The following is a 21,826-nucleotide window of genomic DNA, read 5'->3' on the forward strand; positions in this document are numbered from 1 at the left end:
GACCAGCGGGTCTGTAGATTTAATGTCAGGGGCCGAGGTGGGGCATCCCACCTGCGCTTCCACTTTTCCAGTAGCGAGGGCACCACCTGTGGGTGGGGTGAGATGGGGTGGGCCGTGGAGTGCACTTAGGGTGGTGGGGGAGCTGGGGGCAGCAGAGGGACACTTGTGGGGGGGCTGACACATGGAGGATGGCTGGGCAACATGGAAGTCCCTTGCAATGGGGGACCAGGGATGTTGAGTGGCACTGAGGCTAGTGTGGTCGTGATGGCCACTTTCCCCAAGTCCCGAGGAGCTGGCCCACGGAGGCCTGCCGCGGACCCTCTGTTGCTGGTAACTCCAGTCCTCCCCCAGGTGCTGGGCCGGAGGAGCCGCGCTTCTCCCTCCTTCCGATGTGGCTCCGTCCCGCGGAAAGAAGCTGGTCAGGCAGGGCAGTGGTGGCCAGGGGTGGTCATGGCGCGGGGCTGGAGGAATGTACCTGGGCCATGGGCAGCAGGGGCGCTGGGCAGCGGGGGGTCTGCACCCGGGCCGGGAATGTGAGGCTGAGGTCTGTGGTCCCAAAGTCCTCCCAATGTGATGCGGGTCAGAGGGTGAGAAGGCAGGAAGGACAGAGAGAGGTAGGGCCGAGAGGGTGGGGTGCAGTGGGGCAGTGCTCAGGGCTCAGAGCTTGTGGGGGTTCACCCACTTGTAGGTCCCCTCGTACTGGAAGCCCACTCTCTTCATCAGCTCATCTGCCTCGGCCGGGCCTCGGCTGGGGAGTGACAGGCAAACGGGAGATGTGAGGGAGCCCCGGAGCCCCATCCCTCCCGCCCGGCCCAGCACCTCCACCTTCTATACCTGCCATAAACGTAGGGGATGGGCTGCAGCTTCTCGCGTTCGATCTTGTGCAGCAGCGGAGTGAAGATGCGCCAGGCCTCGCGGAGCTCGTCACTGTGGGGACACCATGAGGCTTTAGGTGGGTGGTGGGGACAGGGAGGGAGGGAGGGTGGGAGAAGGTGGGCTCTCACCTGCGCACGAAATGCATCTGGCTCCCACAGAAGACGTCTAGGATGAGTCGCTCGTATGCGTCTGGGAGCTTCACATTCTGCCGGGGGCGGGGCTCCGTGAGATGCCTGCCCCATCCCTACCAAGCCCTGCCCCCGAGGCCTCGCTTCCTGCCCTTGGCCGGTGCCCACCTTGTATCTGTTGCCGTAGGTAAGGTCCAACTCTGACTCCTCAGGGTTGAAGAACATGCCGGGCTTCTTGGTCATCATCTTGGTGTACACGGCCTCGTTGGGCTGCACACGGATCACCAGCTCGTTCCGCTTGCACTGCTGCTGGAAGATGTCCCCAGCCACATCGCGGAACTGCAGGCGCACCTCGGCCTTGCGCTCATTCAGGGCTTTGCCGCAGCGCAGGATGAAGGGCACCCCTAGGGTGGGGGCAAGGCCAGCCTCAGGACCTGGCTGTGCGTACATATAGGAGGGAGCGAGGGAGGGGGTGGGTGGCGAAGTGGCAGGGTCCCACCCCCACAGGGTCTGGCCCTTCCCGCACTCTGCGCAGTCCAGGCCTGCCTGCCGGGCCCTGAGATGTCACCTACCGTCCCATCTCTCGTTCTCCACGTAGAGGACGACAGCCGCAAAGGTGGCAGTGATGGAGCCGCGGGGCACCGTGGGGTCATCCAGGTACCCTTTGGTGGCCTCACCCTCCCCATTGGGGTTCCCCACATACTGGCCCAAGACCACATTGCTCGCCTGCACCTCTGAGATGCATTTCAACACCTTGACCTGAAAGACATCCAGGGAGAGACGGGTCCCTTGGGTCATGAGGTGGAGAGGCCCGCGCACGAGGAAGCTATGTGACCCTGCAGGGTGGCCTTCCTGGAGGGGTGAGCGGCCAGACAGATAGCTTTCAACTTTTGACTCCCAGCCTTGGGCTCTCTGTGCTCAAGACTGGTGGCTGGGGCAGGTTGCAGGACCTCCACCCACCTTCTCATCACGAACATCATCTGAGTTGGTGGAGGCAGGCTTCTCCATGGCCACCAGACACAGCATCTGCAGAAGGTGATTCTGCATCACGTCCCTGGGGGCGGAAGTGGGTGGAACTTGGTCAGGGACTTCTCGGTTGCAAGGCTGGAGTAGAGAGCTAGCTTGCCTTGGCTCCCCTCCCTGTGGGCCAGGTTCCGGGGGCTCAGGGCCTTGAGCTGGGCTTTCTGGCAACGAGCTATGAGACATGCTTCCTGATTCCCAGGGTCTGCCCGGCCCCCGAGAGAAGGAAGAAGACAGCGACCTTTCCCTTCAGACACTCCTGCTGTCAAATTTCAACCTCGGGGTGGGAGGAGGAGCCCAGAACAAAGAGAGGTGACCCTGCAGGGTGGTGGGTGACATGGTGCCCCACACCTGTGCCGATCTCCCAGGAAGGGGAGACAGGCTCTCACCGGATGATCCCAAATTCATCGAAGTAGCCCCCACGGCCCTCAGTGCCAAAAGGCTCCTTGAAGGTGAGGATGACGCAAGCGATGTTGTCCCGGTTCCAGATGGGGCCAAAGATCCGGTTGGCAAACCTACAGGAGGGGCCAGGTGGAGGCTGGTGTGCATCTGAGGGGCAGCAGCCAGGCAGGCTGGGACCCCCAGTGTCCACCCTGACCTCGTCCTGGCCCCAGCCGCACCTCAGCACCATGAGGTTCTGGACCATCTCCTTGCCCAGGTAGTGGTCGATGCGGTAAATCTGGTCCTCACGGAACAGGGAGGAAATGTGGTTGGATAGCTGGTCAGAGCTCTGCAGGTCCCTCCCAAAGGGCTTCTCCACAATGATGCGATTCCAGCCTCTGTGGGAACCCAGAGCTGCATCACCCCCATACCCTCCCTGGGGGCTGGGGTTCAGAACCTCATCCCCCTTCCTGCCCCCTACCCCAGGGAGCGAGGGCAGAGCCTCCCCTCCCCACTGCTGCATTCTGAGATGCCCTGGTGAAGCTCTGCTGGGCTGCCCACCGCCGGGCCCCGGCAGAGCCCCCTCAAACCAGAGGACACTTTCTGTCCTTTCCAGCCCTCAACGCCCACACTCAGAACTTCCTTGGATGCCTCCTGGTATGCTGTGGTCCTCTCCTGGGTTAAGAGTGGCCCCGGAGCTAGCAGGAAGTGGGGTGGGCGGTGGGAGTGGGGGGCAGACATGGAAAAGAGAAGGGATGTCAGAGGCACAGTTAACTCCGTGGGTTTCAACGTGGGGAAAGGCCCCTTATTCCTCCTGGGGAGCTAGTGTGGCATTCTGTGTTCAAAACCGGACAAAGTGAAACAGGCATGGCTCTGCCTTTGTGAAAAATGCAGAGCCAGAGGAGCTGCGCAACACAGGCAGGAGGATCCTATTGGAGCAACACTGCCACCTCGTGGCGACAGCGGGGACCTCTGGAAATGCTGAAAGCCAGAGATTAAGCCATCGGCAGAGAGAGTTTTGTGGAGCAACACTGCCATCTTGTGGTTCTGGTGGGGACTGCTGCCAGGGACAAATGGATTTCCAGTGAGGTGGACCCTCAGGGAGACATGAGGATTTGGATGGTAAGTACTTGTGGTACTATTTTCAAAAAAGGCTCTTAGAAAACTCTTGTTACTCCTATCCCCTTCTTTGGAGAGCTAATTCACGGGAAGAACAAGGGACATTCGTCTTTTTCAGACTCCTAGACCAGTTTGCCCCGGGAGCTCTGGACAGCGGCCAGGGCAGGGCACCCCTAGGAGGCAGGAAGGGAGGGCGAAAGACCAGCCTTACGTCTGGCTCATGCAGGTCTCGCGGATGTTCTTGGTGACAGCCTCGTACACGGTTGGGGGCAAGGCCAGATAAAAGAGGCGGTTGGCCTGTGGCCCCTGGTGGAGGGCATTCATGTGGCTGTTGAGGCGCTCGTAGGAGGCTGCGTCATCATACTGGCCGGCCACGTAGGAGTTGCGGGCGAAGAACTCCTCCAGCTTGGGCTTCTCCTCTGGGGTGGCCTGGGAAACGCGGACACAAGGATGTCGGTCCCTCCACAAGCCCACATTTAGGGCAGGCTCCCTCCGAAGTCAGCCATCCTGGCCCCACAATGGGTTCACTCCCATTTCATCAGCTCAACACATCCACAGCAGGGCTGGGGTGGGCGGTAGGCACCCCCTGGGACAGAAGTCAGATTTTGGAAACTTTGACCTGAGAAAGATCTCTCTCCACAGTCACTTTACCAAACTACGGCATGCTGAGAAAAGCCCAGCACAGTGGGCAGGACGTGGCGAGGCCGAGTAGGGGGCTGGGAAACAGCGATCATCAAGGAAGTGGTGGCAACAGGCAGGGTAGGGCCTGTGGATGGCTTTGGGGAGGACAAGGATGGGAAGGGACAGACTGGGCCCTCCCCGCACGGTGGGGGCAGGGAAGGGCATCTGGGATGGAGGGGGCTGACACCTGCGCAGACACCGGGAGCCACTCACTTTGAAAAACGGCTCACTCTGCTTGCGGATGTCAGCCACCGTGAGGCGGGAGCGGGCGTAGCCCACAATGTAGGTGTCTTCTGGCAGAAGGCCATCCCGGAACAGCCACCTGAGGGCAGAGGAGCCCTGGTGAGGGTGGGAGGGCAGGGAGGCCTCAGGCAGCGGGGCGGTGAGGGCACGGGCTTACCAGATGGTGGGATAGATCTTCTTCTTGGCCAGGTCGCCCTGTGGCAGAGAACACAGGTGAGGTCAGGAGGTGAGAACACCCCCTTGGAGACCCAGCCCTTCACCCCAACCCTGAGCTGACAGCAGTGCGCCTTCCTGGGGCACCTGCCAACCTGCTGGCCCTGCAATCCTCAACCCACAAGCCCTGGTGTCAGGGGCAGCAGGTGGAACTGAACCCCAAACAAATGCCTGCTTCTAAAGAGCTCCTGGGGGTTCAGAAGAGAAACCTGGAGTCTCTAGAACCAAATGGCAGTGGAAGAAACACACAGCAAAGCCTTATATGCTCACAGCAGCAAGAAAGGACAGCTCGAAGCAGATGAGCTGAGCATCAGTTTCAGAAGTTAGAAAGAGGATGGGGAAATTTTAAAGCAAACAAGTCACGGGGCAGGAACCAATGAAAAACAGAAATGAAGAAAATGGAAAACCAACCAAAGGAAAAGATCAACAGAGCTCAAAAGCTGGTGTTTGAAAAAGACTAATAAAAACAAACAACAAAGCAAGACTGCTTTTGAAAAAGGACCAATAATTAGCACAAAACTCCAGGCAGGAAAGACAGAAAGAGGGTCGTATGAATGACCTGATTCCAAGTCCGACAACTTCGGTGAAATGGACAAATTTTGAGAAAAAGCCATCGTACCCAAATGGAGCAAGGGCCCTGCACAGGCAGAGGCTGCCTGTGAACAGGGGCCTAGGGAGCAGGGGCTATGCCGCTCTGTGGGGCCCCCAGAGCCCCGGTTCTGGACCCTCTGAGAAAGGCACATGGGCCCCAAGCCCGTCTCATCCACGTACACAGACGCAGATGCAAAAATCCTGTGGAAAATATCAGCAAACCCCATTCTGCAATGTGAAAAATGGCATATGTCAGAAACAAGTTGGACTCACCAAAAAAAAAAAAATCATTGAAACTCACCAGATTAAGGGGAAAAGGCTCTAAGAAATCTTTGTCTATTCCTTTTGATGTTTTGAAAATCTAGCAAGCTTGCTAAGCTTACCAGATGTAGAAAAGTGTTCCAGGGATTTCAACTCTCTCTTATGATCAAACTTCTTATCAAATTAGGAATCAAAGAGGATTTACTTACGTTGATAAAGAGCACCTATAAAAAGCCTCACAAACACCGTATGTTGCCAGGAGATGATGGAAGAATCCCCTCTGAACAATCAGTAACAAGAAAAGAGCGCCTGCCACGACCTCTTCAGTCAATGCTCACCTAGAAGCCCAGCCAATGACGTAAGGGTTAGAAGGAAGAGACGACACTGGCATTATTTATAGGTGACAGTTTGCCCATCAAAACAAAACCACCTCAAACCCAGCTAAAGATAAATTATTCTGGTTAGTGAGATTTTAGCAAGGTTGCTAGAGTTAAAAAAGTCAATATACGAGGGTTGACACAGATTTCTTAGATGGGACACAGAAAGCTATCACCAGAAACAAAGTGATTGACAAATTAAGGCTTCATCAAAATTAGAAACGCCTGGTCATCATTAAACAGTATGAAGAAGATGAACAGACTGGGAGAACACATTCACCAGATTCATCTGTATCTAGAATATATAAGCCACTCCTATAGCAAAAGAGGAAAGAATCCAACTAAAAATGGGCAAAATAGTTGAACAGATAGTTCACAAGGAAGAGAAATGAGTGGCTAATAAACACCTGAGAAAGTGGTCAAGGGCATCAGTTGTCAGCACAATGGAAGTTAAATCACAGTGAGATCCCACTTCACACCCACCGGAACAGCTGGGACCCCAGAGATGAACATGCCAGGCGCCGGAGAGGATGTGGGGCCGATGCTTGTACATGAACGTTCACGGCAGCCTCCGGCCTCAACGGGCCCAAGCTGTGAACCACCCCACTGCCCGGATCCACCCACGGGAGGAGCAGCAGCTCTCTCCACCACAACGCGAACCGGCTCAGCAACGCCAAGGAATGACCCACCTAACACAGGTGACTCTCAAAACCATCATGCTGCGCCCCAGACCCAGGCGCGACTAAATACTCCGAGTTCATTTATGTGAGGCTTTAGAATAGGCAAAGCGGGACGGAGGGGAGGGTCTAGCTCAGTGGTAGAGTGTATGCCTAGCATGCACTGGGTCATGGGTTCAATCCCCCAGTACATCACCTAAATAGAACATAACAATAATAAATAAATAAACCTAGTTACCCCCCCAAAACAAAAAAAAACAAACAAAAATTTTGAATGGGCAAAACAGATTTGCTGTGAGAGAAATTACATCCGCTGTTGTCTGCAGTGGGAGGTGAGGTGGGTTGGTCATCTGAGAACTTTCTGGAAACGTCCTCTTTGGTGATAAAGCTGCATAACCAATTGTTTAGTGAGGACGTGTGCGTTTCAGTGTGTACCAATTCTCCCTTAAAAAAGAAGACTGGGGGGAGGGCCTAGGTCAGCGGGAGAGCGTGTGCTGGGCATGCACAAGGTCCTCGGTCTGATCCCCAGTCCCTCCATTCAAACAAACAAACAAACCTAACTACTCCCCTGAAAATGTCAAAACAAAAATACTGAAAAAAAAATTTCAGTAGAGGGTGGGGACTGGGTATGAGCACACAGCAACTCCGAGCAACAGAAGACTCACTACAAGGAATCACCAATCCCTTCTCTCCGAGCCCCAGTTCAGTCGCAGGAGCCGCCCCAACCTGCTTCCATTCTGTGACCTGACAAAGGAACCCTCCATCCACTCCACGTGGAAGAGGTGGTGTGTGTAGCCTCTTTCATGTGGCCACCCTGTAATCAGAGCGGGATGCCGGGTGGACCCACGCTAAGCCAGGCGCGTCCTGGGCAGAAAAACCGCCTCCAAGTATAAGGACCTGAAATTCAGTGCAAAATTACCCCTCAGAAGCCACGTAACCATTGGATGAGCTCATTTCTATGAACAACTGCAAAGCAGAAGCTGTGTGACCAAAGCAATTCTGACCCCGGAGACAGGCACGCAGGAAGGCTCCTGGGTGGGGATCCCTGCTCTGGGTGGGTGTATGTGCAGTCCATTTCTGATACTTGAATGTTCGCGTTCTTCCTGTTCTTTGCTTTGCCTCTGGTCTCCTGGGCCCCAGCCGACCTCTGCACGGGGACAACTCCAAGTGTCTCTTCCAGCCCAGATTTCCCTACGCCCAGCCCACACAGGCAAGTCAGTGTCTGCTATCTCCAGGCTCCACCGGGACCCTGAGCACCCAAAGTGGGTGGTTCCCAAACCAGGGTTCCCTGTGGTGGTGCTCCTTGCCCCCGTCTGCCAACTGATTTGCCGAGCATTCTGGAGTGGGTCCCGATCGTAACTGCCACCTTTCACACGAACCTCTGAGACAACTAGATCAAGGGGGCTCCGATCCCCAGTCTGGGCCCCTGTGTCCCTCAGCGCCCAGCAGCCCCCCGCTGGTGGCACTTCTCCTAGTGACTGGTCAGGGCCTGCCTCTGGCTTCTGCCATCAGTGGGACACTCTGCCCATGTTACCTTAGGTCAGCTGGCCCTGCATGCTCCAGAGAAGGCTGGCTGGCTGGGGCCCAGCCCCCGGGAGAAACAATCAGAACCACAGCCGGCAGCCACCACCTCCCTGGCCTTCCTCGTGGCCAGTCATGTTTGCTTCTGATCAAATTCCAGCAGGCAGATGTCGAGGAACTGGGACCAGGCTCCTGTCCCGAGTCACGTGCCCTATACCCCAAGCTTTCTGCTCTTGCGATTTCCTTTGGGATTAGCTACTGGCAGAACCTGCTCGCCTGGTTCAGCTCAGTTTCTGCAATCGGAGGCCTGTTGGGCTCCAAGTCACCCAAGGGCAAGATGAGGTAGGACCTGAACCAGTGTGGGGCAGGGGGCCTGGGGGCTACTCCCTTCCACTGGGAAGCAGGGCTCGCTGCTCTCTGGGCCCGGTGGGGTGGGAGGATGGTGGGCGGCTGGGACGCCTGCCTGCGGCACTAGCCTGGGCTGACTCCTTCCTGAGAACCGAGTGTGGGAAGGAGCAGGCGTCCGCGCGGGGGAAGGGCGAGCCTCACATCTCTTCCCACCTGGTCATTTCGCGCCGGAGGACCACAGCGGGGGAGGGAGCCGCCTGGGGGCACGTGGTGACTTAGCAGGAGCAGCAGGACCTGATTAAGATTTCCAGCCACCAGTATCTGGCCCAGCTGGGGCAAAGGGACCCTGGGCCACCACCCGTCACTGCCCGGGTTTGACCTCAGTCTCCGGTTTTATGAACCCTCAGTCGGTCTCTGAGGGTTTCGGGGTGGAGGGTGCAGCAGAGAACCTTTGAGGTGGGCTGCTAGCTGGAGGCCTGGCAGGGGTGGGCCATCCTTGTCCCCCTCGGGTCACTTGGGCCAAGGACCTGCCCAGCCTCCCAGGTTGGAGCGTGGGCTGCTTTGGCTGGATCCCAGCCATGGGGGTGAGAGGACTGGGGGGCTGCTGTGGTAGGCTGGGACTCCCTCCCACACCCGGGGCTCGTGAGCCACTCAGCCTTTGGGGGTGAGCCAGTGTCATCATGACACAGCAAGAATCTTATCAGCTTCAGGGGCAGGCGGCCCAGAAACATCCCTGGGGTAGGGGAGGGGCTGAGGCTGCCGGGTCATCCCTCACAGGGCCCATCCCTGGGATGGGGACTGAGCGCCTGTCCGGCCCAGGGCCCCTGTGCTCTGGGTGGGGACATGGAGACCCAGAGAAGGGAGGGGCTCGTTGAGGACCCCGCAGTGAGCCAGTCCTGCCCGAGGGGACTCGGTCTCTCTCTCACTCCAACTCCTCTCTCCACTCCCTTGGGGGAAGAGGAGCCTCTAGCAGATGGGGGAGGCCACGATCCTCCAGGCCCAAAGTTCCTCTCCCAGCGCTGTCATTCCAGAGCTTTCTGGACTGGGACAGTAAGTACTTGCACTCCCTTCCTGGCTGGGGGCAGTCCTGAGAGGGAGACAGTGGTCACCAAAGTCTGTTAGGTAACCCCCTGAGCCAGCACCAGGATGCCTCAGGGAGGAAGCAGGCGCGAGAAGGGGCAGAGGGTGGCCCAGCCTGCCCCCGGGGCACTGCGGCTGTTCCTCCTGCTGCAGGGGAGCGCTCCTGTGGCGCCGGATGGCTCTGCGGGCCTTGCCTCCTCATGAGTCCTGGGGACACAAAGGCCCAGTGGTGGCTTTGGTCACGTGTGCCACCCAGAACTCTTTTTGGGCTGCCAGCTCCCCTTGGGGCCCAGCCCCACCCCCGCACATGGGACCCGTGGGAGGGCGGGGCTCCATCACGCCTGCTGTTTCTTGGGTGAATGAATGGAGAACCTGCTGGTTCCGGGAGGGTGTGCCCCAGCACCACATGTCTCCCTCGGACAGGAAGGAGGAAGGAGGAAGTAGCAGAGGGCATTGGGGCAGGTGGCATGTTGTGGGAGTTGTTTGAGGTGCTGCCTGAGCCCGGGAGGCCCCCACCCCATGCCAGCCCCACTGAGCAGGAGAGACAAACAAGCCAGGAGGCTCTTGCTCCCCCACTCCACCCGGCCCACTTCCCATGTCTGCTCTGGAAGCCTCCGGTTGTTGCTCCCAGAGCGGACAAGAGCAAAGGGGAACCGCCTGATTGCAAAGATACAAAGTTGCCTAACCCCAAGCTAGCCCCAGGCGAAGGCAGCCGGGAGTCACAGAATCAGCTCGGCAGAGCCCAAGGACCCTTGGCATTTGCTTCAAAAGTCCTCAGTTGCCCCGAGGAGACAGTGAGGTTCAGAGAAGGGAAGACACCTGCCCCAGATCACACAGCAAGCTTAGATGCTCTCAGTGAGGTGTCTAAGAGTTGTGGGCTGAGGGTCACATTCCATTTACTGGGACCTGGGACCCTCTGTGGGAGTGCCCTGTGACACAGGCTGTTATGGGGATGGGGGAAGGAGGCAAAATAACCCCGAGTTACTGTCTCCCCCAAACTATTTCTTGGACGAAGGTCCCAAGGGTCAGAGACCCAGGTGGCCGACACAAGTAGGGTTCTTCTCAGGGGACCAGGCTCGGGCCGTGGTGAAGTCTAAGCCTGCCCCATATGCTCCTCCTGGACACCCCTTAGTCTTGGGGTTACAGGGGGTCAGCGGAGAATCTGGGGTGGCCTTCTCTTCCCTCTCACTGCCTCTTGCCCAGCCTTCTTGTTCTCCTTTTCCAAGTGAACTAGCTGGGGAGAACTCTTGCTGAAAGTTTATATAAGAAGTTACTGGCCAAGATGGTCACATCAGGGGTAGCAGATTCTTGGTCATGTCCAGGGTTAAAAGTGAGAAGAGGAAACCACTTTTACTTGGACATGAAACCCTGACAGCTCCCCTGCAACCTGCGAAACCTGGTTTCCACATGGCCGGCGGGGAGAGTGCTTCAGTCTGGGGGTCATGGCTCTCCGAGGACCCTCCCTCCCTCTCCTGTTTGCCCCACCCCGTCATGTACTGTCAACATGCTCGATTTCTGCGTTTGCTTCTACTCTCTGGCCTTTCCTACCAGAAAAGATAGGCAGTTCCACTGGCTAGAAATGGGGGGCTGGGTCCCACTCCTTGGCAGGCCTGGGAAGTTGGGGCAGAGAGGTTACTGTTCAAAGCAAGGGTGAGAGTCTGTCCCCGGGAAACTGGATGTAGTAGAGGTACAAGGTGGAGATCCGTCCTCAGATGCCACCTCTGGCACTAACTGACTGCGTGACACTTGTCAAGTCAGAAATAGGTTTGGAAAACATAGTCCCAGAATGAATGGCTTTCCCTGTCTGCATCTCGTGGAGGAGGAGGTCCAACCAGACAGTCCCTACGGACTTCCCAGCTCCAGGACACGGGTCTACAGTCAATCGCCGCACACAGATTTCAGAACTGCCTCACTGTGTGTGTACACTGGGCTGCGCTGGGAAGATAGGACCAAGAGGGAGAGTCCAACCGAGCAGAGCCCGAGGGGTGCTACCACAGTCAGTTGGGAAAGCGCAGGCACCGAGAAGAGACTAAGCAACGTCATGCTCTAAGTCTGCTGCTTTTAGGACATGGGGCCTGTGGGAGACTCACCGATGCACCCATGATGATAAAGATGTGTGTATCTGACTGATGGAAGGCATCACCCTGGTACAGCTCCTCCCGCAGGATCCCGCACACCTGGGTCCGGCTCAGAGCCACCTGCTCTGCCATGCTGTTTCCTGCTGGAAGAAAAACTCATTGACAAGGCATGAGAACAGAAGAGCAGTGAGAAGCTGGCCCCTTTCTGGAGCGGTCCTTGGTCTCTCACCCAGCTGACACCCGATTACTGACACCACGCTGCTGTGAATAGCTGGGGAGCAGGATGGTTAGGAGGAGTTAGAAACTGCTGGCTCTGGGCTCTGGCCATACTCCCCAGGCTGCCTTCTTTCACGGTGTATGTTACAAACTCACCTAAAACATTAGTGCATTCCAGCTTAGAGCCTCAGCTCTGGAGGACTGAACTAAAAGCCTGCTGGAGTAGCGCAAGACCTGCCTAGGATCATCTCACTCGGGATTCGGGCGGAAACTGCAGAAGGAGCTGGAGTATGTTAAACCGTGCAGCTGATGGAGTGTAACTCCAGCCCTACTCCTACCATGCTGGGAGACCTCGGCAAGTCCCTGTCCCTCTCAGGATCTCACTCACCTCAGGGGTCCAATGGAGGAATGCAGGGGACAGTGAGATCGATTAAAACATTCTCGATTTCGCTCAGTCCCCAAGTATGGCAAATCAAAGTGACTCGCAGCACAGCACGCCCTACCGCAGACGCGGCACCCGCCCACTCAGTCACCTGTGCTTCACCGCCGCAGCCCGTTGCCCTCGCAGCCCCGGAGATCCCGGCAGTTTCCGGGGTCTGCGCCCCGCCAGCTCATTTAACCGGCGGGGGCGGGCACCTAGGCTGAGCTGACCAGCCTCAGACGAGGCCCGCGGGCGGGGCTTCCGTGGGCCCCACCCTCGCGAGGGCGGGCAGGGCCGAGGGCGCGGGAAGGTGCGCGCGCATCCCAGGCCTGCCTCGGTGCGAGGCCCCCGCCCTTGTCCCGCCCCGCCCCTCGAGCACCTGCGCCGGGCGCTGCGCGGGCTGCCTGCTGTCCCCGCCGCCGCTGCGCCGTGCCCCCGATGCTTCGCGAGTCCGCGTGCAGTTCCCCGCCGGTTGCTCGCGTCCCCATCCCGGCCTGGCCCCGCCCCTACAGTCTGGCTTTCTCGCCGGCTCCGGGCGGTCCTGAGACCTCGCAAAGGGCCCCACTTCCGCCGGCAGCGTGGCCACGCCCCCTTTGTGGGCGGGGCCCTCTGCAGCGCCCCACCTCCTCGCCAGACGGGTCGCCCGTTCAGGTCAAAGCGGCCCTATTAGACAGCTTCGTCGTGGCTCCGCCCTTAGCGGGATGGCAGGGCGGCCAAGCACCGGGTGCTTGGATGCCACCGCCGGGCAGACAAGGAGGAGTGTGGGTCGCGACGCATATTATTGGGGAGCATCTTGCTGGCCAGCCGAGGCTGGCGGGCTCGGGCTTGAGTCTGGGGCAGCCTCCCTCGAACCTCTCGCCGGCTTCCAGGGTGGGGGCGGGGCTTGAGTGTTTTACTTCCGGATCCCACAGCTACGACACCGGAAGCCGGAACTGGGAATTTGGCAGCGGGACAAGGGAAGGGCGACTGCGGAACCCGGACTTTCTCGGAGCGCCGGGGTCCGAGGAGCGCTCGGTGCCCGCCGCTCCTGCCCTTCTCACGTCGGATCGATTCTGCTGACAGGTGTGGTCCTCTTCTTGGAAGACAGGGTACCACCGGTGGGCTTTCCGCCGCCTACGAGACCCCCCCGGACGACCAGGCTTCCCCCTCCTGTTGGGCCCCGGCCCGTTTCTGCCGCCCGCTTCTAGAGCATCGGCCGAGGCGGGCCGGTGCAGGATCCAGGTTACTTTGGTGGCAGACGGGACTGTTTCCGTCTCTCCGTCCCGTGCCACCACGGAGTGTGACCACACCCCTAGTTCGTGGATGACTCTTCTAGTTCGTAGACATTTTCTGTTCATCTAACTTGACTGCATTTGAGGTGGTTAAGTTCTATAAAAAGATCTCAAATATAGTTTGGCAGCCAAATTATCTTACCTCATGTTCCTCACTTTGCTCACTTTGCAAAATGATTAATGTCTGTCGGATCTCCTATCACTTCTGTGACTTGAGGATGAATGGGCAATCCTGGCATGTTCAAGGAACAGTAAGGAGGCCAGTGTACTTGAAGTAAAGTGAGCGAGGGGAGAATACTTAGAGAGGAAGTGATAGGGGACCAGATAGTGCAGGACCTTGTAGGCTGTTGTAGGGACTTTGGCTTTTATACGGAGGGCAATGAGGAACCAGGGTATGGATCTGAGGAGAGGAGGGACGTGATCAGAATCACTTTTAGGCTGATTGTTATGGCGCGGTCAGGAGAACAGACTGTAGGGGGCAAGGGTAGGAGCAGGGTGACCTGTTAGGAGATTATTGTAGTAATCCAGGTGAGAGAGGCTGCTGCTCTGATAATTTTATTATAAAAAATTTGAAGGATGTATGAGAGTAGAAAGAATAGTATAGTAAATCTAATGTACCCACGTCCCAGCTTCAACAGTGATCAACTCGTGGCTACCTTTGTATAATTTGTACCCCTCACAATTCTCTCCCATTACTTTCAAAAACAGCTGTATTGACGTATAATACACATGCCACACAATTCACCGATTTCAGGTGTATAGTTCACTGGTTTTCAGTATATTCACAGACTTGCACAGTCATCACCATTAGTTCCAGAACATTTTCATCACTCCAAAAAGAAACCCCATACACTTTAGCCATCATCCCCGTCACCCCATCTTTCCCAGCTCTACGTAGCCACTAGTCTTTCTGTGTCTGTATGTTTGCACATAAATGGAATCATATGCGGTCTCTTGTGAGTTGTTTCTTTCTCTTAGCATAAAGTACTGGATTTTGTTTATTCATCAGTTGATGGACATTTGGGTTGTTTTCACTCTTTGGCTGTCAGGAGTAATGCTGCTATGAGCATTCCTGTGTGGACATGTGTTTTCTTTCAGGTGGATACCTAGGCGTTCCCCCATTATTAAAAAAATTATTTATTTTTATTAATTAGGGGGGAGGTAGTTAGGTTTATTTATTTTTAGAGGGGGTACTGGGGATTGAACTCAGGACCTCGTGCATGCTAAGCATGCTCTCTACTAGTTGAGCTATATCCTCCCGCCTTCTGTCATTATTTTGAACCAAATTTCAGATGCCATTTGTAAATGTTTCTGTGTGCATCTCTAAGAAATGACTTTGAAAGAAACACAACCACAGTATCACTGTGACCTCGTGCAGGCTAAGCACGTGCTCTACCACTGCTGCTTAGTGTCATCAGACAGAGTCTAGGATACATTTTGACAGATGGATGAGTTGTGAGCTGTGAGAGACAGAGGACTTGAGAAGGACTCCAGGGTTTTGTCCTGATACCTGGTGGGTGGATTTGCCCTCAGCTGGTAATAAGGAAGGCTGTAGGTGGAACTGACTTTTGGGGACTGTCACGAGGGCAGTTTTAGGGAGGTTAGGTTTGAGAGGCTGACTAGCTATCCAAGGGGAGATGTTGAGTTTGATGTGTGAGTTTGGAGTCCAGGAAAGAGTTCTAATTTTGAGCATCATCGGCATGAAAATGAGGGTTAAAGCTGGGAGTCTGCGTGGAATTAGGAATTAGTAGTGGAGTGACTGTAGTTAGTGAAAACATCCCAGAACAGAGCCCTGGGGCACCACCATGTGTGGGGAGTGTGGGCTGTTCTGGGAGCTGAGGGAGGGATCAGCAGTTGGTCAGTTACTGCTGATGGGTCAGTAGGATGGATGTTCAGTGAAATATCAGTGTCATAGTGAAACATCCGAGCTTATCCGGCATTCAGGTTTCGGGCTGTAGCTCAGGCCTACTCCTGGAAACTTCTATTGAGATGAGCCTCCTCCTACGTGTAGTCAGTCTTTTTTTTTTAATGGAGGGACTGGGTGTTGAACCCAGGACCTCATGCAGGCCAAGCACGCACTCTACCACTGAGCTCTGCTCCCTCACCCCTACCCCACGTCAGATACCAGATGTCCCCTTCGGCCCCTCAATTCCAGGAAACAGTTATCAGGTTGTGAGTGGTCTCTGCGAACCCCTTCTTACTAGGAATATTAACGTCTGAGGACTGCTGTAAGAGATGTCCACAAGCAGGGCGGCTTCAAACAACAGAGATGCATCCTCTCCCAGTTCTGGAGACCAGAAGTCTGAGATCAGTGTGTCTCAGGGCTGTGCTTCTGCAGGCTCCAGGGGAGGGTCCTTCCTGCCTCTTCCAGCTTTTGGGGGCTCCAGACATCCCTTGGCTTGTGGCTGCCTCCCTCCTGTCTCTGCCTATGTCTTCATGTGGCTTCTCCTCTGTGTCTATGTCTCTCCTCTTCTGTCTCTTAGAAGGACATTTGTCATTGGATTCAGGGCCCACCTGGATAATCCAGGAAGATCTCATCTCCAGACCCTTCACTTCTTTATATCTGCAAAGACTCTTTTTCCAAATCAGGCACATTCACAGGTTCTGGGGGTCAGGACGTGGACATATCTTATTGGGGGCCATCATTCAACTTACTGTGCTGGGTGAGGGGCCAGCACCCTCCGCTCCTGCCTGGAGGTGTGTGTAGAGGGTAGGATTCCCACACACTGACACCTCCCTCCGAAAAGAATCTCCATAATTTTCCCTCTGGTCAAATTCTTAGCCTGAGTTTGTAGCCTGGAGATAGCTCGGCACAGTTACAGCCAGTGCTGGCCCATGGCCTTTTCCAGCCCCGCCTAAGGGCCCGCACCTCCCTTTGGAGTGGGAATACGTGCCACCTCTTAGACCCCAAAGCCCACTTCAGCACCCTGTTCCACTGGGGAAAGTACTGCTCACTCTGCTTGGCGTGGCCCTGGAACTCGTCCTTGTCCAACAGGGTAGGAGAATCCTGCATAGGTCCCCGCTGGCTTTGTCTTTCAGAGCTTGCCTTGTTGGATGAGCAGGCCGCCCTGGAAGAGTCAGCCGAGTGAGATGGTGCAGCCTAGCAGCGGCCCAGCAGGGGACCCAGACGTGCTGGCTGAAGAGTCTTCTCTGGGGAAGCCGGCCATGCTCCACCTGCCTTCAGAGCAGGGCACCCCGGAGACCTTCCAGCGCTGTCTGGAGGAGAATCAAGAGCTCCGAGGTGAGGAAGACAGCGGGTGTGGAGTAAAACGTCAGGGGACCCGGCCCTGCTTGGGGAAGGCGTATTCCCCACCCCTGCACCTCTGCATTTCCTAGGCCTGGGGTGGACGTGCGCCTGAGGGCCAGTTAGTGATTCAAGCTCAGTCACCCTCCCTGTTTATTTTACGCGGGGTTCCCTGGAAGTGGACTCTGAGATACAGACGTTTATTTAGAGTCCTCTCGGAACCAGCATCAGGGAGGGGAAGGGAAGGGAAGGCCAGTGGCGAAGCAGGGGTGGACGGAGGGGGAGGCTGGGCTGCAGCGCAGGCCCACCTCCGAGGAGCTCTGGAGCTGGAAGGACCCTTCTGAGGCCCCTGTATCTTCATACTGATCAGTCATTAAGCACTGGTTGTGCTGGGAGGGGGCGTGACCTGCTCCGGAAAGAGGTATGGTCTATTCTGGGAATGGGCGTGGCCTACCCTCGGAAGGCCCAGTGGGCTGGTTCAGGAAAGGGAGGTCCAGGCCCCTCTGGGTTGGGGGTGACCCCGGGCAGGCAGCTCTCTGAAGAGACTGAAGGTTGTCTTAAAGCTGCACCTTCCCCCAAGTGGCTGTGGTTCGAGTAGGTTCCTTCCTCCCCACTTCCTCCCCTTCCCCCTCTTTCCCCCCTTCTCCATCCCATCCGCCCCGCTCCCTCGACCTCCCCGTCCTCACCTGTATGGGGGCAACTTCTCCAGGTCCCAGACGCCATGGCACCGTGCCCCCCAGGTGGTGTGGCTGCCCTGGGGGGTGTGACCCGTTGCTGGTCGCCTCGTGGGACCACTCCCTCTTGTTCTCTGCTCGTGCCCTGGGGCTCCTGTCCTGGCCTGCTGCTCCTTTGGTTCGAGTAATCCCAGGGGCCCACATGGTGCCCCTAGCTTCTGAGTCAGTGAGACTTATGTTTTCCCAATGGGGACTGGACCTAGGCGGTGGGCGGCACAGGCTCCCTAGATGGGTCACGGAGAGTGATGGTGGTTTGTGGCTCCTTTGGCTTCTTCCTGGTTCCTGTTGTTTTCACTCAGCCCTCCACTGTCCTGGCTGGCTGGCAGGTTGGCATGTGACACAGCCAGTGGAGGCCACGGTCATGGGGCCACTCCCCCACCTCCTGATGTGATGGGATGTTACATGGGACCCTGGGCTGACGAGTCACATGCTCTGGAGGCCTCAGAGACCAGTGCTGCCTGAGGCCCTGTGGGTAGGGGCCAAACCTGTGCCTGGAATGTGTCCCTTCTTCCTATCAAGGTGAATCACCCCCCTTTTCAGGATGGAAGGCTTCCAGTGCAGTCAGCTTGCCACTAAGGGGCTGCTTGGTCTCTTGGTGGGCTGGCCTGCTTTGGAGATGGCCCTGATTTGAGCGTGGAGGGCCAGGACTTCCCTGGTTTAGGGCAGGTTTTCCCCTGAGTGCTCAGATGTCTGGGGCTGTCCTGGGCACTGTAGGGCGCTGGGCAGCATCCTTGGCCTCTATCTGCTGGATGCTGATAGCAGCCTCCCAGCTAGGACAACCAGTGATACCCCCAGATGTCTCAAATGTCTTACTGTGTTGGGACCACATAGAGCTGGCAGCCAGGTTAGGGGATGGAGCAGTAGCTCACATTCCAGAGCTCTGTTCTGCCAAAGGGGGCTCAGGGGTGAGAATGTGGCTTGCTGGCTGTGCAGGGACCACGGCCCTCCAGCTGCCCTGCAGGGAGTTTGGGCTCCGCATGTTTCTGCTATAAGACTGCTGTGTGTCAGGCCCTGGGCCAGACCCCTGGGGCCCGAGGGTGTCTGCCCCCGACGATGCTCGTGATTGTGTCAGCAGAGGCAGGGGCAGAGGGGAGGACATAGAATTTGCTTGGGATGTTTTTGGGGAAGCTTTGTGGGAGAAGTAGTGTGTACCTGGTGAAGGAGTCCATGGAGGTGCCATGTCCAAGGAGGGATGAGTGCAGACAGAAACTGACCAGTGGGCACCAGGGACCAGGGGCAGCGGGGAAGTGACTGCCAGTGGATATGGGGTATTTTTTTGAGGGTGGTGGAAATGTTCTGGAAAGAGATAGCTATGAACCCAAAGCTTTGTGAAAAACTCTGAAGCCCCAGAATGACTGTCTGCTTTAAACCAGTTAAAATGGTGAATTTGGCGTTATGTGCATTTTACCTCAGTTAAAAAACAGAAATTACCCGTGAGCTGAGCTGAGCCTTAGGCGGGGGCGCAGCAGGATGGTGGGTGGAGGTTGGTGGGGGAACATGTGCCCCAGGCTCCCCTGAGGGAAGGAGGCCCATGGGGACAGCGGAGTGCAGAGGTGGCTCTGCAGCCAGGCTCAGAAGCCACTGCAGTTCCAGCAACGGAATGCTCCGGCAGCTCGCTGCGCGCCTTGGCTGGGGGTGACCTGAAGCTGCTGCCCGCCCCTGTCTTGTGTAGCTCTGTTGTGGCTAGAACCTTTGTGTGTCACTGCTCAGTTTTGTCACCCCTAACAGTCTTCTGCTGCCTGGGGTGCCCCTGGTGTGTGGCGCTCCTTTCCCCAGCCTCTCCTGACTGCGTGCAGACGGGCTGTTTCTGGAGTTTATGTTGTGCACCCGGCACTTGGTCTGCTTTTTCATTTAACCCTCTTTAGCCCGTGAGCTGGGTGTGATTGTCCCGTTGAACCTGTAGATGATAGTGAGGCTTGAGGAGGGGTGACTGGCCCACTCCAAGGCTTCTGGCCTCTAGTCTGTGGCCAGCAATGCCGCAGGGAATTTTGTACTGGTGGCCGTCCCCCCAGTCTGCGGGTGGGTTAGGACCTTCTGATCCCGAGGACAGTGCCCCAGCGCCCCAGAGCAGGCACACCTTCCCCCCACTTCGAGCAGAGTTCAGTTGAATTTCAGAGTCACTTACAAGGAAAGTGACATTTGGCGCATGCTTTAGGAGCTCGTTGGAGAAATTTCGGGGCACAGCATTTGCGAAATTGATTTTGAAAGTGCTTCACGAAATAAAGGAAGTGTTTCGAAGCTGTCTCTGGGGGGCAGGGCGGCTGCGGTGGTCCGGGGAGGGTGCCGTGCGGGGCTCACCGCCCCTTTGTAATGTCCTCTGCTGCCAGATGCTATCAGGCAGAGCAACCAGATGCTGCGGGAGCGCTGTGAGGAGCTGCAGCGTCTGCAGGGCAGCCAGCGGGAGGAGAAGGAATTCCTCATGCAGAAGTTCCAGGAGGCCAGGAAGCTGGTGGAGAGACTGAGCCTGGAGAAGGTGGACCTGCGCCGGCAGAAGGAGCAGGCCCTGCATGAGGTGGAGCACCTGAAGCGGTGCCAGCAGGTAGCCGGGGGCCACCAGCCGCCTGCATGCCCAGAACCTGGGGTACCTGTGCTCGGGGGTCCCCAGGGGCTCCCTCGGGCTCTCTGTGTCACCAGGAGGACTCACAGAGTTGAGAAAAGCTGTTCTCGTGGTTCCGGGTGAGACTGGGGAGGACACAGGGTGAGACCAGCCAAGATAAAAGGGGCGGAGGGCAGGTCCGGGAGACACCAGGCGCGAGCTCCCGGGCCTCCCGCCAGCCAAGTCGTGGGACAGTGCCCTTTCTCCCGGCAGCGACAGGTGACAACACACATGGGCTGCTGTCACCAGGGACGCTCCCTGAGCGCTGCTGTCCGGGGATTTGATGGGGGTCGGTCCTGGAGGCCCAGAGCACCTGCCCAGCTGACCTGAGTTCCTGGGTCCCCGCACTCAGGAGGTCAAGCTGAGACATGCGGCTTCAGGCCCCACCAGGAATCACCAGAAGTCCAAGACCAGGGTGCGGGCAGGGTCAGTTCCTTCTGAGCCACGAGGGCAGGACCTGTGCCAGCCTCTCTCCCCATTGACACATTGCCTTCTTCTTGTGTCTCTGTCTCTCCTCGTCTTCTTATAAAGACACCAGTGTCAGCGAGAAGCACAGCAGGACTTCGGGGAAAGGCCTAAAGCAGGTTTTACCTGGCAACTGGTGACAGCAGGGGAGGTGCTGAGCGCAGATCTGATCTGCGCAGACACGCTGGTCTTCCAAAGGGACAGTGAGGTGGGGGACAGCAAGCAGGGGCTCAGGTGACAACTCACAGAGGGTGGGTCAGGGTCCATGCGACGAGGTGGGTGGCAGTCATGGGAGCTGGGGTTCCATCCGGCCCGGAGACCGGGAGACCGAGGCTCCCGTCCTTCCAAGGATTCCATCTCAAAGGAATGGCTCTCAGGTCCCCGGGAAAGACTCTGCTGGGTTGTAGGAGGTACAGAGACATCTCAGAGGGACAGAGGCTGGATTCACAGGTGGGAGCCGTCTGCAGAAAGGCTCTAAGGGGGGGGGGGGTGGCTGTGTCAGGGGTTGGCTAGAACTAATAGTGAATTCTTTTGCCAGCCCTGTCTCCTCAGGCAGGAACTCGCAAGGGGGCTGGGCCATCCCAGGGATGTGACCTTAGGCTGCTTGAATCCATGTTAGAGTTTGCTCCAGTCTCTTGAGTGCAGGGATGTGGATAGAGTTGAGTCTTTTCTGGTCCTCAGCAATCAATGGATCAGAGCCCATCCTCCTCCAGGGTGACGCTGGTGTCACAGTACGGATCAGAGCCACTGCCCAAGCCCTATTTCCAGGTGACGAGTCGGACAGTGATGGGTATTGGCGGGGACATGGCTTTATGTTGCTGGTGGCAGCATCACTTGGTGCCACTACTCTGGAAAACTATTTGGCATTTTCTCTTCAAGCTGAAAATCCAGGTCACCACCAACTCATCAGTCTCACCTAAGAGGACTCTTGTGCACTGACAGTGCGAGCCGGCGGGGGTGGCAGATGCTGCCCGCAGCAGGAGCTGGGGCGCACCCTAATGTGCATCCCTGCAGAGCCTGGTGCAGCCAGAGTGTGGAATTTTTTGGAACAGCTTTACTGAGATAAAGCTCACATGCCATAAAATTCACCCTCTTAAAGTGCAGAATTCAGTACTTTTTTGTATAGTCATAGAGTTGTACAACCATTACCCCTCTCTAGTTCTGAAACATTTTCATCACCCCTAGAAGAATGCCCATTCCCATCAGCAATCCTCTCTGGTCCCATGCCTCCCGCGGCCCCTGCTAATCTGGTTTCTGTCTCTGCCTTCGCCTGCTCGAGGCGTCG

General features: G+C 56.8%; 2 protein-coding genes across 11 annotated transcripts in view; one reads left to right on the forward strand and one right to left on the reverse strand.

Annotated features, from left to right (window-relative positions):
- On the reverse strand, positions 1-12,828 carry G6PD (glucose-6-phosphate dehydrogenase). Of its 6 annotated transcripts, none has more exons than XM_032475190.1 (13): positions 12,611-12,828; positions 11,607-11,737; positions 4,606-4,643; positions 4,419-4,527; positions 3,736-3,953; positions 2,645-2,803; positions 2,414-2,539; positions 1,965-2,058; positions 1,577-1,763; positions 1,173-1,408; positions 1,005-1,081; positions 835-927; positions 1-748 (listed from the first exon to the last, which is right to left on the reverse strand). In XM_032475190.1, exons 1-13 carry the CDS (start codon positions 12,717-12,719, stop codon positions 658-660), a joined length of 1,668 nt encoding a protein of 555 aa, XP_032331081.1. In that variant the 5' UTR covers positions 12,720-12,828; the 3' UTR covers positions 1-657. The 6 variants fall into 6 exon arrangements, with proteins under 6 accessions (XP_032331081.1, XP_032331082.1, XP_032331084.1 ...); XM_032475191.1 differs by having other exon boundaries at positions 11,607-11,734; positions 12,611-12,827; XM_032475193.1 differs by lacking the exon at positions 12,611-12,828 and adding an exon at positions 12,344-12,515 and having other exon boundaries at positions 11,607-11,734.
- The window catches only part of IKBKG (inhibitor of nuclear factor kappa B kinase regulatory subunit gamma), a 27,259-nt gene continuing 13,699 nt past the window's right edge, over positions 8,267-21,826 (forward strand). For 4 of the 5 annotated variants that reach the window (XM_032475197.1, XM_032475200.1, XM_032475199.1 and 1 more), the window contains exons 1-3: positions 12,976-13,293; positions 16,542-16,743; positions 19,808-20,019. In XM_032475197.1, coding sequence (XP_032331088.1) covers positions 16,557-16,743; positions 19,808-20,019 — 399 coding nt within the window. In that variant the 5' untranslated portion in view covers positions 12,976-13,293; positions 16,542-16,556. Of the gene's footprint in view, positions 8,431-12,975; positions 13,294-16,541; positions 16,744-19,807; positions 20,020-21,826 lie in introns of those variants that run through there. The other variant, XM_032475198.1, reaches the window with a different exon arrangement.

Source organism: Camelus ferus, chromosome X (genome assembly GCF_009834535.1).
Source record: "Camelus ferus isolate YT-003-E chromosome X, BCGSAC_Cfer_1.0, whole genome shotgun sequence".
In the NCBI taxonomy this organism is placed as follows: domain Eukaryota; kingdom Metazoa; phylum Chordata; class Mammalia; order Artiodactyla; family Camelidae; genus Camelus; species Camelus ferus.